The 13,811-nt window shown below is 44.2% G+C and overlaps 1 protein-coding gene across 1 annotated transcript in view; it reads right to left on the reverse strand.

Moving 5' to 3' along the window:
• Positions 1–13,811, reverse strand: part of ajap1 (adherens junctions associated protein 1) — a 57,194-nt gene that overhangs the window by 18,134 nt on the left and 25,249 nt on the right. Inside the window, exon 2 of the mRNA XM_037105710.1 lies at positions 8,538–9,289. Within this exon, the coding sequence (XP_036961605.1) occupies positions 8,538–9,289 (752 nt within the window). The remainder of the gene's footprint in view (positions 1–8,537; positions 9,290–13,811) is intronic.

Raw genomic sequence — 13,811 nt, forward strand, 5'->3', positions numbered from 1 at the left:
CGCATACTGACAAACTCCGACCAACACTGACTGAGACAAGTGGAGCGGCTCACATCCACATGTCGTCACTACCAAGCTGTCAAACAATCCGCTAACATTCCAGTGCGCGTGCATACTCTGATTAACACACAGCCTCCTTCAACTACCTTCTCAAAAAGCTTGGTGCTATGATATTTCTGCATATCTACTGCAACTTTATTTAACTGATTTCACTGTTAACAAATGATTAAATGATCTATAAACATTTGTCCGCAAAGCAATTGTTTATTGATGTTTATACTGCTTTGTCAAATACTGTGCAGCTCATCTGTGTGACTGAATGATTTCACTGGTCGCGCCTGATATTCACCAGGTCGGGATTCAGAACAGTTTAAAAATATTTGTTTAACTAACACTCACTGGGTGTGTAGACAGTTGCCTTTGAACAAATACGAGCCTTGAAACATATTTTCCATCGATTAATAATTTATGCAAATGATTTATAAATTAATAATTTGTTTTTTATTTTGCCAGGCCTATAGTCTCTGGTTCACACTTTAATATTAACTAATGGCTTCAATAATACCAATAATATTTTAGATCAATTCATCTATTTTTCTAAAGCAACTAAATTAAATGAAATTGTTAATAAGGTAAACACAATTGCATTAGTGGACTAAATGCTGTGACCGTGCAGTTAAATCAAAATGTGAGGCCCACATCAGTGTAAAGATTTTGTCCAGAGCCCTGATTAACTAATTAATGTCATTAACTATAAATTCACCATTTACGAATGATGGTGATTCTGAAGTGTTACCACTGGGATAACTATTGGGACACGCATTCCAAAGGTGCTCTATGCAGTTTAACAGAAGCAGATTTATCTATCGGCATAATCTTACTTGTCTTATTTTGGAGAAAGGCCTTATTTTGAAAATCCAAACTAACTAGCTGTTGACACGACCCGTATCAAATGGAATACTCCCATTTTCTGAATAACTGTTGGAAACTATTAGCATGCCATAGCTATTGTCTCAACAAAGGAAACCATTTTACATTTTGAGTTACTAACCAGCGTGGATGGACTGTCGGTGCTGCTTACTTCTAGAGCTGCAATTCATTAAGCCACAACTGAGAGCCATGTGCTGACAGTTGACACCAGTAATTGGAAAACTGAGCGTGAAAACAGTCCAAAAGAAGAAATTCTAGCCCGTTAAATGAGACGGAAAGCAGGCAGAGTGTATTTGCTGAACGCCCTTTAAGCTGACTGTAGGCGACACAATAACTTCTGTATCCAGGGAGAGGCTGTGAACTTGCTGGATTTTCCGCGACGACACACAAACTCGTCTCCTTTGTTGTCCTGCGCCGTCGATGCCAACAGCGCGTGGGCGTGAAGACACATACCCTGCAGTCAAAAAGTGCAACACAGACAAGCTGTGGCGAGCTGTCGTGTACTTTCTCTGTGTCATTAAGCTCTCCGACCGAAACGGGGCTGGCTGGCGAAATGTCACACAAGAAGAAACTAACGAAACGAGCACCGGAGACGTCCAGGAATCCACGGCTCATTTTTCTTCACACTGGCCGGCCGCTTCACGCGTTTCTCATGCAGCGTTCTGATCCTCGCTGGATCTCCTGTCAGGTTATTTTGAGCCGCTGATCTCCATCACATGTGCAGAAAATCATCTGTAACACATTACTGCAGGAATAATCAGGCTTATTCTAATATTCCAGTCTAGTCAAGGTGAAGTCAAGCCACATCTAAATCAGAGGTGCAATATGTAAGAACAGACCACCTGTCAAATTCATGCAGAGCAAACAGGCTGCAGTGTGTCACCACCGCTGCTGACTGTAGCTGCGGTTAGCCAGTTAGCTCAGTTAGCCGTGCAGCTAGCAGTTCAGACTGGAGGCTTAGGGGTCCCCTTTAAGCTCAAGACTCATCTGCCACCGTCTTTCTAGAGGGACATTATATTTGTTGTGAACTCAAATGCAAATAAAATATCAGTAAAATAAACACAGCTACCAACAACACAGCCACACTTGTACTTGTTTCCCATATATGGTGATATAATTATCTAAATGAGTGAATGGTAAAGTTTTCCTGTGCAAAGTTAATCTAACGAGCGGGCTGAGGTTGATCAGATCACGCCTGGCGTTGTATTTACTGTGCCGAGACAGCGCCTGCCCTAATGCAAGGAGACGTTTCATTTAAGCAGGCAGCAAACTTGGACAACTTTTCCGGCGCGCTCTGACGCTCGCCGCTTCGACTCTCTTGTCTTTTCAATCTTGCCAGTGAAACGGACTGTCAAAGATGCGCCGTCACTTGATGTATTAATGATCACATTGGACCGGAGCGGAGCTAGAAGCTGACAGGATTCAGACTGCTACTCACTGTGCGCAGCACTCCAGTGTTTGTGAGAGACGGAGGCGTCTCAGAATCCCCCCCCGCCTCCTTCCACAAAACAAGCACTTGCATCCGTGTTTGACAGTGAAGTGCGCACACCCCCGTACACACAGCGCGAGATGATTACGGTCATGATACACGCATGTCCTACGCGGTTCAGACAAAGTACACTAATGGCTCCAGTTTGTGCCGGTTGCCTACAGTATTCATGAGTCACAGTGGCTTAGTCCACGGAGCCCATTCACTGCAGGGGGGGGAGGCATGTACTGTAATCTCACAGTTACAGAGAGAATGACTGGCAATGAGTGACTGTAGCATGTTTGAGCTGCAGTGTCTGAAGCATAACAGTCATGTTTTCCCTTTAAAACCGTAGATCCTAATTTAGTTGTATATGGAAACAAACAGGTCGTATCAAATTCATGCAGCTGGTTATAAAAATCACAGATCCTCACTGAGCTGAGCAGGGATGCAGAAAACAGGCCAACCATTTGATTAGTAGATAATTAGCTGAGTTATATATCGATGCAATATATGGTATTTGCCTTGTCAAACAATTTGTAATATGTTTTAGTTTTCTCAGATCATTCTGGAAATATCTTTAGTGACTGCTCCTGCCTTCCCATTATCCCTGACATCCAATCTAAAGGGCCACTACGTAACAATTTGCAGTTATTTACATGCATTAATTACTTTTGTATTGGACATGTATATGGACATGTATGAGTTGATACATTTTATCAATTGAATGCGAAAAAATATCCACGGTGTCTTAAAATAGTAATCGCTGGTCACAGTTCTCCACATAATACAGACGTGTAAATGAGCCACCTGTCATTTCTACATGAGCGCTTTTTAGATTACTATTAGCTGCCATTAGCTGCCGGGGCGATGGGTTTGCATCTCCCAGAGGTTTACCGTGAGCTGCGGTGCTCCTGTTTGAGACGCCGGATAAGAAAAAGACAGCATTTTGCATGCACACTGATACTCTGATTACTTAGACTAATCAAATACTAAGAAAAAAACAGCTTTGGGCACAGATCACCATGGTTCGCACGTTGCCCTGCGTGTATTTGAACGCACAGACACGAATGCCGTGGAAAGGGGCCGATCTCACAGCGTTCACCTGAGGTGGTTGTCACGGTTATGATAAGCGTGCGCCAGAGGACGAACACACTAAAGCACGGAGGGAAGAGCTGCACCCAACAGCAGCCCAACACGCCGCAGATTCAGGACTAAAAGTCTGTGCACGCATCAGAGCAAACATACATAATGCATTCTACGGCATTTCAACTGGCTATGCATTTTTCAGTAATACATCTCACTTATCATGACATGGTGAGCATGTGCAGCAGCCAAACTCCTACTCTCAAAATTAGCCTTAAATGGAAGTCGACACCCCTCTGTGTAAATCTGTTTGAGCATGAACCAGAAAACTTCTTTCAGCGGTGCCAAAGCAGCATTCTGTTTAAGCCACTGACAGGTCGCGCTGTAACGCAGCAGCCTTACCCGCTTGTGACTGATGCAGCTATTTTATGCTATGAATTCACTGTATCAGTTAGAGGACACCAGGGCAATCTGGTGAGGACAGCTAAGCGTTTTCATCGGGTGCACCTGATAGCCCACCTGTGTGAGAATCTGAGTCTGAGTCTAAGTAGTAAAACAAAGGATATGTTACATATTTCTTGACTTTTCCCACCAAATGTATAACTGTCTCTAATCTTCACTTTATCTGCACTGAATTACAGGTCACTCTTTATGTTAGCTAGCCAGCTGTGATAATATTAACCAGTGTAATGTAGTTTTCCTTGGAGATAAATCACAACACCCCCCCTCATCCCCTTGAGAATTCATTTCATGTAGTTGTCCCCTCCATAGTTGGTACTCAATTTTTACAGACAGTTGCCTTTGAACAAATGTAAGACACATCTTTCTGCAGATTGTGAACGGACCTTTGCACAGGGACAAGGAAAAATCATGAGTATTTTTTTATCTCAAAACGTAGGCTAATTCACAATGTAGCGAACAATTAGTTATTTTTTGGTAAAAAAAAAAAAAAAAGAAAAGCTTTATTCATATTTAATTCATTTGCACCTGTTACTGTTTGAATAACGTGTTATGAAATCGTATTAATGATCTAGATTGTGTCAACTCTAGTCAAGTCATCCAATAAAATCCAAATTATGTTTCTTTTAAAGGATGTGCACATCTACATTAAACAATGCAACTACCATACTACAACACTGAGGTTTAAAATAACATTCCACTTTAAACTCAGAGGCATCTGACAGCGTTCTAGTATCAGAAAGCTACGGTATGTTTGAATGCGACCAAGAAGCATTCGAGGCGGATTAAAATCCCCATTTGTCAAAGTGAAATGCAGTCAAGTTGCCAGAAATTACTTTTGTGGGTAAAATGTTAGACCCACGTGTAATAAACAAGACAGATTCTTCAACTAATGCAAGACAAACAGTCTCATCCGTTGGTAACCTAATATATATATATATATATATATATGGCGGCATGCATGAGGCATGTGTACGCGTTCTCTTTTCCCAGTTACCTTAAACCCCCCCCCAAGGCTCAAAGTAAATTAAAACCCAACTGGATGAATGCCGTCATAAATCACACGACATTAGCAGAAATCTAGATGAGCTCAATTGTTATGCGAGCTCTGATTATCACCTCACTTTCATTAAGTTAATCACTTCAGAGTTTTTCCCATCCGAGTTTGCATTAATCAGACTCAGATTGAACGGAAACATATCCATAAACTTCCCTCGAACACAAAGCGGGAGAGATAAGAGTAAGTGACAGAGACAAAGCGAGGCACTTCTCCTCCGTTAATAGTTTAATTTCATCAGCAATCTGATGCCGTGCCGTCGGTGTGGTAATTATATCCTGCCTTTGGGCCAATATGAGGCAGACACGGGTTAATGTGTTGTGAAGGCGAAAGGGAAAGTTTTCCGCAGCTCTAAAGCACCTGGGCTTTGCCTTTGAAATGCGATTCCACTCATCCGCTCTGATGAGACGCAGCCGTCTTATTGATACAATAAAGTGCCCCCGGACGTAAAAAAAAAAAAAAAAAAAAAGTTCCTCTCCTCCTCAGCTCTCAGTTAAGAGTGGAGACTGATTTCCTCCAGGATACCGTATCAAGCCATCAATTTCCGAATCGCAGGTGGTCTCACGCTCACTCCCACCAATCAGGGGGAAATGAAGAGATCACAACAGTGATGACAAGACAATTACGTACCGCCATTTAATTTCACACTCACTGTGCTGTCACGACTCACTTCGCTCACTGTATATGTGCATGTTTACACTGCGAGCACTGACAGGAGGAGGAGGCCACAGTCATATAAGACAACGGATCAGGGTTTGCTGGCGGTCCCCCTTCAGGACAGACTGCTGTGTCTGCTTATTATCTGAATACTGGAATCACAGTCGAACACAATTAAAGGAAAAGATTCCAAGTTAAAATGCGTGCACACAGGTGGAGGTGCACCGATTTTTGTTTGCTGATTTCTAATTCTGAGTTTTACCTGCCGATTCCGATTTTCTTTTCTAACATCATTGTGAACACACACACACACATTTGTATGTTCAGAAAAAAACATTGATTATTAAGCAGGCCCAATTCTCTTTCTTCTTGCAGGCTACAGGAACTTATCTCACTCTCACTCAAACAAATCTTAAAATGAAGTGCTCCAACTGGAGAGGTTGACATCCAACTGAAAATATATTTCAGTATATACCACTTCATATAACACGTTGTGAGCTATTTTTATTGAGCCGCCCCCTGAAATGGTCTAAATGAATTCCCATGATGAGCATTTATGTAGCGTATACAGGTGACTCTTATTGTGAAAGGTAAACAAGGGGTCCGTCTCTAATGCACTGCTGTTAAAGATGTCCGCCCCTGTCTCAGACAAAGCAGACCACGGTGTTGTTGTCATGCATCTATAACCCTCGACTATTCTGTTTTACTATCGCTGCTCGTTGCAGCTCGTCATGCCTGAAACCATCCAATTCCAGTCCCTCTCTGGTAGATTGGTGCACCTCTGCGTACGGGACCAACAAACACACAGTTTGTGGCTGATAAGGTCATCTTAAGCCAAAACGCTGGTTGCTGTATTTCTTCCAAACAGCACTCAGGTCTTTGGAGTGAATGATTAAAAACACTTGAGTCTTAAAAAGGCATGAATAAATTCTCGTGCGAGCTGACCTTTTAATTGAGCCAAAACAGCGCGGCACTCTTGCTGTGCATACGTCTCCGCATTGCTCTGCGTTTTAAGACATTTTCATTGTTAATGCAGGAGGTGGCCAGGGACTACTGATCACCCTTACTGCCTAATTTCACGACATTTATATTAATGCAACGAATGGGAACGCTCCAATTAGCCTAGTGCTTGTTCATAAGTTGTTAAACATGACTTATGTTTTATGACAACCTGTATGGTCCATTTAAAACGCTGTGTTCTCATGGACTTAATGAAATGGTAAATCTGATATAGCTGGCTGAGAGGTTTGTGTGTCTCCGGCACAGAGGGACCGTCCATAAAAGGAAAAAAAAAAAAAAAACAACCCACATATGCCCACGTACAGAGCTTCAGGCACAGGAACCACAGTGTGGTCAAGGTCATTCACTGCGAGCCGGGCTATTTCCCCCAGCTGTAATATCGTATTAATGAAAAATGGAGATCATTACTCTGGATCATTAGTCATAGATTACTGAGCAAAGGTGAAAAGAGTTTGTCTTGACCAAAAGTTCAAGTTGGTTTTTTTTTTCATTTATTCACAGCACTTTAGTCCACCAATTTCACGCATCATGTATAACATTTGCCCAATTAATAAGAATTAATACGTAGGCCCAAACAGTTCAGAATTTGTTGGAGACGGCGTATCACAAAGTTCATGTCGTTTCTATATACTCTATAATGAACAAAATTGTGCGATTTTTCAATGAAGTCTGGGGACTTTCTCTACGGGCATCAAAATACTCACCTGTATAATCAGCATTAGTGTAAAATGTGATATGTTTACTGTCAATTGAATTGCTCATGATTTTAATGCTAGGTAAGATATACTGCAGATACAGACGCAGATAGTGAAAACAGGCTGGTGAAGCAGTGCTGAGACAACTTTTTATAAGGAGAGAAACTACTCCATGTATTGCACCTAATGTTGAATGGTGTAGAATTTGCTTTAGTCATTTTGCAAACATTTGCAAAAATTCACCTCATTAAATAATGCTTAAAATCAAGTGATTTTGGAGTGTATGGAGAGTTTAAGAGAGCCTACATCTGGAGTCATAGTTCATCATTCATAGTAGGTTCCTCTTCCTGATTTGCGGATGGACGTCAGTTTAAGGAATGTGGTCTGAGTGGTCAGATCTGAGATGTGTCCTCAAGCTGCCCACCTGTGATCGGATCACTCGGGATGCCCTGTCTGAGCTGTCACTTACAAACCATACTGTAACTGTGAGAATGTGATCCCACACTGGCTTCCCACATGCGAACCCATCGGGAGGTACCGCTGCCGGCGATCAAACCATGGGGCTGGTGGCGGGTGAGAAATCTACTCAGCATTCAAGGTTCATCTTACGTCTAGATTCTCCTGAATTGTGTGACAACCTCCACAATGGCACACACAGTCACAGGATGCTTCTCTGGCTATAAATGGCAAAACTGAACATTTCAGACTCAGCTGTTTGTTTTGCTCGTTGTCACTGTGTGTTGTGTGTGCATCGCTCCTTTCTGAATTTGTTACACATTTTAGCTAAATTAATATAATTATAATTAGCATAAGCACTGACTTCATCACACTGCGAATGGAATTCGCGAATTTTTCAAGACATAAAACGATCCTGATTCTCTTTAGATCCACGGTGTTCATTTCTGTGCAGTGCAGATTTGCCGTTTGTTAGCAGCGATATCATGAATTGTTAATCCTCTCTGGCTAAAGGTGAACGGAGCTATTTTCTTTGTTAAAATGACCTCCTGCAGAATGAAACGGAGGCACAGGGTTGGACACTGCAGGCTTCGTAGGAACATCTTCACAGCACTGTATCTGTTTTGTGCTCAAGACATGCGGTAAGACTGCAAAGTGTGACTGAAACAGCTTCCTAACAGCACCCACCAGTTAACATTCAGTGTCTCACCTGGTGTCTCCTCATATGGCTTTGGTGGTTTGACAGTCTCCACGACAGGGGCCTTGGTGGTGCTTAGCCTCCTGGGCTCTGGTGTGGTCACCACAGTGAACGTCCTTTGGGAGAGCCTGGTTGTAGTGCTAGTGGTTGTGGCCACTGTGGTGGTTGAGACCCGGGTCGACAGCGTCATGTTGGTCTCTGGCTTGCCGTCATCGTCTATGCTATCTGTCCCTGTGGGTCCCCAGTCGATAAATCCGGCCACTGTGGTAGTCCGGCCCTCCTGAGACTTGTCATAGCTGTCCCATTTGAGCTGCCTCCTGGCTCGAAGTAACAGCCTCACCGCGTCTCCCCTGCTCCCGCTGGATAAAGCGGCAGGAGCTTCGGCTATTACAGCCAAAGGATCGCCTGTCTCCTTTTGAGAGTATCTCAACCGGCAGTCCTTACATGCCGCTTGTCCTTTATGCGCTGGCTTCCGATGCTTCTGAGCCTTGACTTTAAGCCCCGCCCTGCTGTCTTGGAGCGGAGGGATGGGGTTCGCGAGCCGGCGGGCCAACGGACTAGCTGTTCTCCACGGAAGCTTGTTGGGCGTGTCCCAGAGCGGCTGCCAGCGTGGTCGTGAGCGAGGCACCGGTTTAGGCGTGAGTTTGATCCCCAGGCCCTGACTGAGGGGACTGCACACGGAGAAGTCCAGGGTGAGGTGGGTCATGGCCAGCAGGATCCACACCCGGTGTCCCACACAGCTGCCTGGCCTCAAAGCAGACGGACTGTGGAGAAGGGAGACAGAGAAAAGGTTTTAGATTCAGACACGGTTCACTTTATGTTCAAACCATACAAATCAGGCAACATCCGTCTCCCGCCTCCAAACGAGTGGCCTGTTGTAAAGATCCACATCTGTATTCACCCCCCATTTGTACTCTCGGCAAACTTCTACTCCACAACTTCTTACACTCCCACTCAATTAAGCCTCCATAATAATTAGCTTCGCAGTGCGCCTCTTGAATTACAGTATAAAGGTCGGACACAAAGTAAATGTTGTAAAACATGTGAAAGGTGACGGATTTGCCATCCCTGTTCTTAGCTGTTAGAAGCAGCGAGGACTTATCCTCCTTGATGTTGCAGATTCATATCAATCCAGGGATGATTGCAGCGACACACAAGGTCAGGCGTGGTTTAGCTGATCATCATATTCTGCATTATCTCCCCCAGACACAAAGTCATCTGATTCCCAAAGGGCAATTTGATTATGCAGTGCAATGATCAGGGAGGTAACACGCGACGCCAGCGGAAGACGCAGCGTGAAAAAAAAATCTTCACGCGCACGGTTATTGCATTAATGTATTCGACACCAAAGCGCGCCCCAAAGAGTCCTTTGTTACCGTACAGAGCTCACTCCTGCTCATCAACACGACGGCAAGGTGATAGATAGGCCGGGCGTTCAGGCCGAGACCCCGGAGTAGAGTGATTTTACAGACAACCTTCAGTGGCCCCTGGGACAAAGCTCCGCATTGATTCCTAAGGGAGAAACCTCATTATGGGGCTATCTTTCATCTCTTCTGTCCTTGGCCAATTTAGGCCCACATGGCTGACTCATTTTGGAAGCATCACACAGGCGATGATGGATGGAAAAGTGTGAATGGGTTCATCGACTGTCAGAGGCAACAAAAACACGGCCGTCAATCCCGTTATCACCGATTTACGTTTTAACAAGTTTCCAACTATAGCCTAACTCCGCTCTGCTGACATCTGACAGGGCGGACCGGGCCTCTGCTGGGACTGCGGGTATGTGAGAATTGCTCGAGCCTGTGATGGATGGGCGGTGATTCTTCCCAGATGCAGATCTACATTATTGTTTGTGTCAAACTTTAATGTTCAGCAAATGGTAGAGATTACACTAAGGCCGGCGAGACCTCACAACACAAGATTTGATGGATTGTAACTGCCCTGCGATAGATTGAACAGATTTTTTTTGTCGACTCTGCTTAATAGAGATGTCAATTTTAATCGGAGTTTCAGTCTGTCTGACCCTCTGCACGGCCTGTTTTCCTGTCAGTAAACCAAGCTATTCTTGTTCTCTTTGCTGGTTAAACCTCAGAACCAAAGTGGGATTTCGGAGTTTGTATGCAGCAGCTGCCTGAAAGTAACGTCAGCTTGTACCTTCAGCAGGGTGGCTGATGTCAGTAAAACGTAGATTAGGATCATTTGACACATCGGACAAGTTAAAACGCACTGCCTTTATGCATCACTCACATGTGGTTATGTCAAGTCCAGCATGCTAGTATGAAAACGACAGGACTTTTCAAGACAGTTCAAGTGCCTAGCGACTGCGAACAATGATTTTTTCTCATTCACCACACCTTTCACTGGAGTTGTGAGGGATCAGCAAACCACTAATCGAGAATGGCATTTTAATTGAGCCATAAATGGTGACTGATGCGGTCGTGAAAGACCAGAGACAAGGTCAGTGTATTACTGACAGTTAAAAATATGGACAATAATTTGTACTGTGAGTATTTTGGCCCTGACCTCAGTGTGAGCTCCTGGCACGTCCCCAATCAACACAACAGAGGCGGCAGGTTTGACTCCGCGGGCCGAAATTAAAGCCGAATCTGATCAATGCGGGTTACTCATCACAACTAATATGATCTGTAGCGGGGAGGAAAAAAAAGAAAAAAAAAGGGCTGTAAAGTGTTTAATGACCATGTTTGTCGAGCACCTCGCTTTTAACCCTGCTGGGCCGGAACGTGGTCCCGGCAATGATGAAGAGTTCAAAGCAGCCTGGAAGAGCAGCCCGAGGGCAGCCGGTAATAAACGATAGAACGGTTATCTAACCAGAGGGAAAACCCATAATAACACAGAACTGCCAAAGGTGACTACCGTGATGTCAGGTAGTCGAGTCGGTGTATCATCAGATATGGAGCCGGGGCTGGGTACCGATTTTCCAGAGAAATCTGTGCACGTTCTCGTGAGAAACAGCTCTACTGAACGCAGTAGGCATGACACACTACACACTACAGAGAGAAGAAGCCTCGATGAAGGCAAATCTCCATGTGTTTCCCCCAAACAGTCAGCAGAAAGATAGTTGATCTTCCAAAGTTTTTTAAAGCCGCAGCTCTTTAGTGTCACAGTCAGGATGAACTCAGCTTCCATATTCACAGCGACAAACGCGTCAAATCTGCCAGCTAGCACGGAGCATGCTCAGTAGTGCCCGACACCTGATGAAGTCACCTAATCTGTTAGTTTGTCAACGAAGTAACAGCTGAATACGCCCTCCAATTCATCTCCTCCCCTGCTCTGATCAGCTCGTGTTCAGCTATTTGTTTTTTAATTAGCGTAACATATTTCGAGGTGATCAATTATTAAGATATCTTAATGACACAATTATCATAACTGTGCAATTCAAATGTACAGGTATGAAAGTAATACATGTGAAAGAACATCATCAGGTTACATATAACCAGATGGTGGGAGCATGAGCATGTTTGAATTATACAAAGATTCTTGTTCAGAATCCATCTCACAGTACGAGCCCACTGCTGATGTGTTTACATGTTGATTAGCCGACACACTGAAAGTAAAACAAGGTTTAGCCCAGAGGAATCCTCACTGTCCATGTGCTGTAATGTAATGGTAATCTTAACACTGAGTCTCAGAAGTTTGCCCCTAATGTCAATTAAGTATCTCCATCACTCCTTACTGCTTAATAATACAATAATCATTATGTTATGACTTGTTTTTAAACAGTAAAATCTAAGTGTAAAGGTTTAGAAAGAAAGATAGAAATTCAGTTTGCGACAAAGTTCAGTTCGTCAGAGCTGTCCTGAGTAAACCCCCCCAGGCAAATCAATAAGGGATCTCTGGCAGCGTTATCAGTTCAGTTCAGTTCTTCCCCCACAAGTGACCCTTTACAGCCAGCGTGCCGGTCACCCTGCAAGTTAACCACAGTGCACTTATTAAAAAATACTGCCACTAGAACACAATGATCGAATCTGAAATCTCATGTTGATCAAATTGTGATTCAGAATTAAAACCCCGACACCCCTAAGTGTAATTACAAACCCCACTACACTACAGTGGGTCTAATTTCAGCGAGAACAGCACATGCTACAGATTAAATGGATTGCAAATAACATTTTCTCTGACTTGTAGTTTCATTATTCAAGAAGGACTCTAATATTCTTTGACATCTCGCATTGTGAATTATCATTTGGAAGTGCGCTGCACAGATGGCAGATAAAGTGCCGTATTCACAGCGTCAACATACCAGATTGCTTTCTGGTGGGAATGTGTGTGTGGTGTCCTATTTTATGAGCACATGCTTATCGTGCCGTCATTCCAAACTTCGCTATATAGTTAAGCCTCAACAATATGGCAGGAAATCCCTTTAGCGGGAGATTGTGACGTCTGCTCGTTCTGCGCTGTCACCGCCTCGCATCATCGCAAAGCATTGTGATGGTGCACGCAGTAGCTGTGGGGCACACGGCAGATTGATGTGCATGGGAAGAAAAAAAAAACAGTTTTAAGCAGAAGAATTGATTAAATGGTACGCTGGTGGAGGCGGGCACATTCCCGTGAACGGGCCTGGTGGAGGACCGGGGGAGGTTAAAGTTGACTGGGAGCTACTCTGCATGCATTATCCGGGCAGTTTCAAGTCCTGGATCTCAGTATGCCGAGTCCATTCTGGAGCCAGACATACGGGGAATGAAATTACTTTGTGGAGTTGTGGAGCGGTCCGTTAATTAGCGTGTCTGCTGGCCTGGAGGACTCTGGAATGAAGGTCAGCTTAAGACTCGCCGGAATGATGATTTCAACCCAGGACTTGACAGACAGCAGATGAAAGCGGGGCGGCCGGGGCTTCGGCCCGCAGACACACCGGGAGAGACGCAATCTCTGTGCATCACACGTACGCGCACTCCTCGAGCCGCTCGCCTCGCAAGACACACACAGACAGACACAAACACAGTGTTTTCTGTGTACGACGTTGTTTCTCGTACCTATTGATCCGGCAACCGTGACGCCTGCCACATGTCCAATTATAGCAGATATCCGGGGCTGGGAGGACGGGTGTGTGTGTGTGTGTGTGTGTGTGTGTGTGTGTGTGTGTGTGTGTGTGTGTGATCCCAGCCTCTGCTGTACTTCATCAAACTGTGGCAATGTGTAATTTTAACAGAAAGCCAGTGATGTAACAGCACATGTAAGATGTGATATTTCAGAGCAATATATTTGGATTATGCTGCTCAGCCTAAAAAAAAAAAAAAAAAAAAAAAGCGGTGGAGGAGGGTTCACTGA

Source organism: Acanthopagrus latus, chromosome 7, assembly GCF_904848185.1.
Source record: "Acanthopagrus latus isolate v.2019 chromosome 7, fAcaLat1.1, whole genome shotgun sequence".
Lineage (NCBI taxonomy): Eukaryota > Metazoa > Chordata > Actinopteri > Spariformes > Sparidae > Acanthopagrus > Acanthopagrus latus.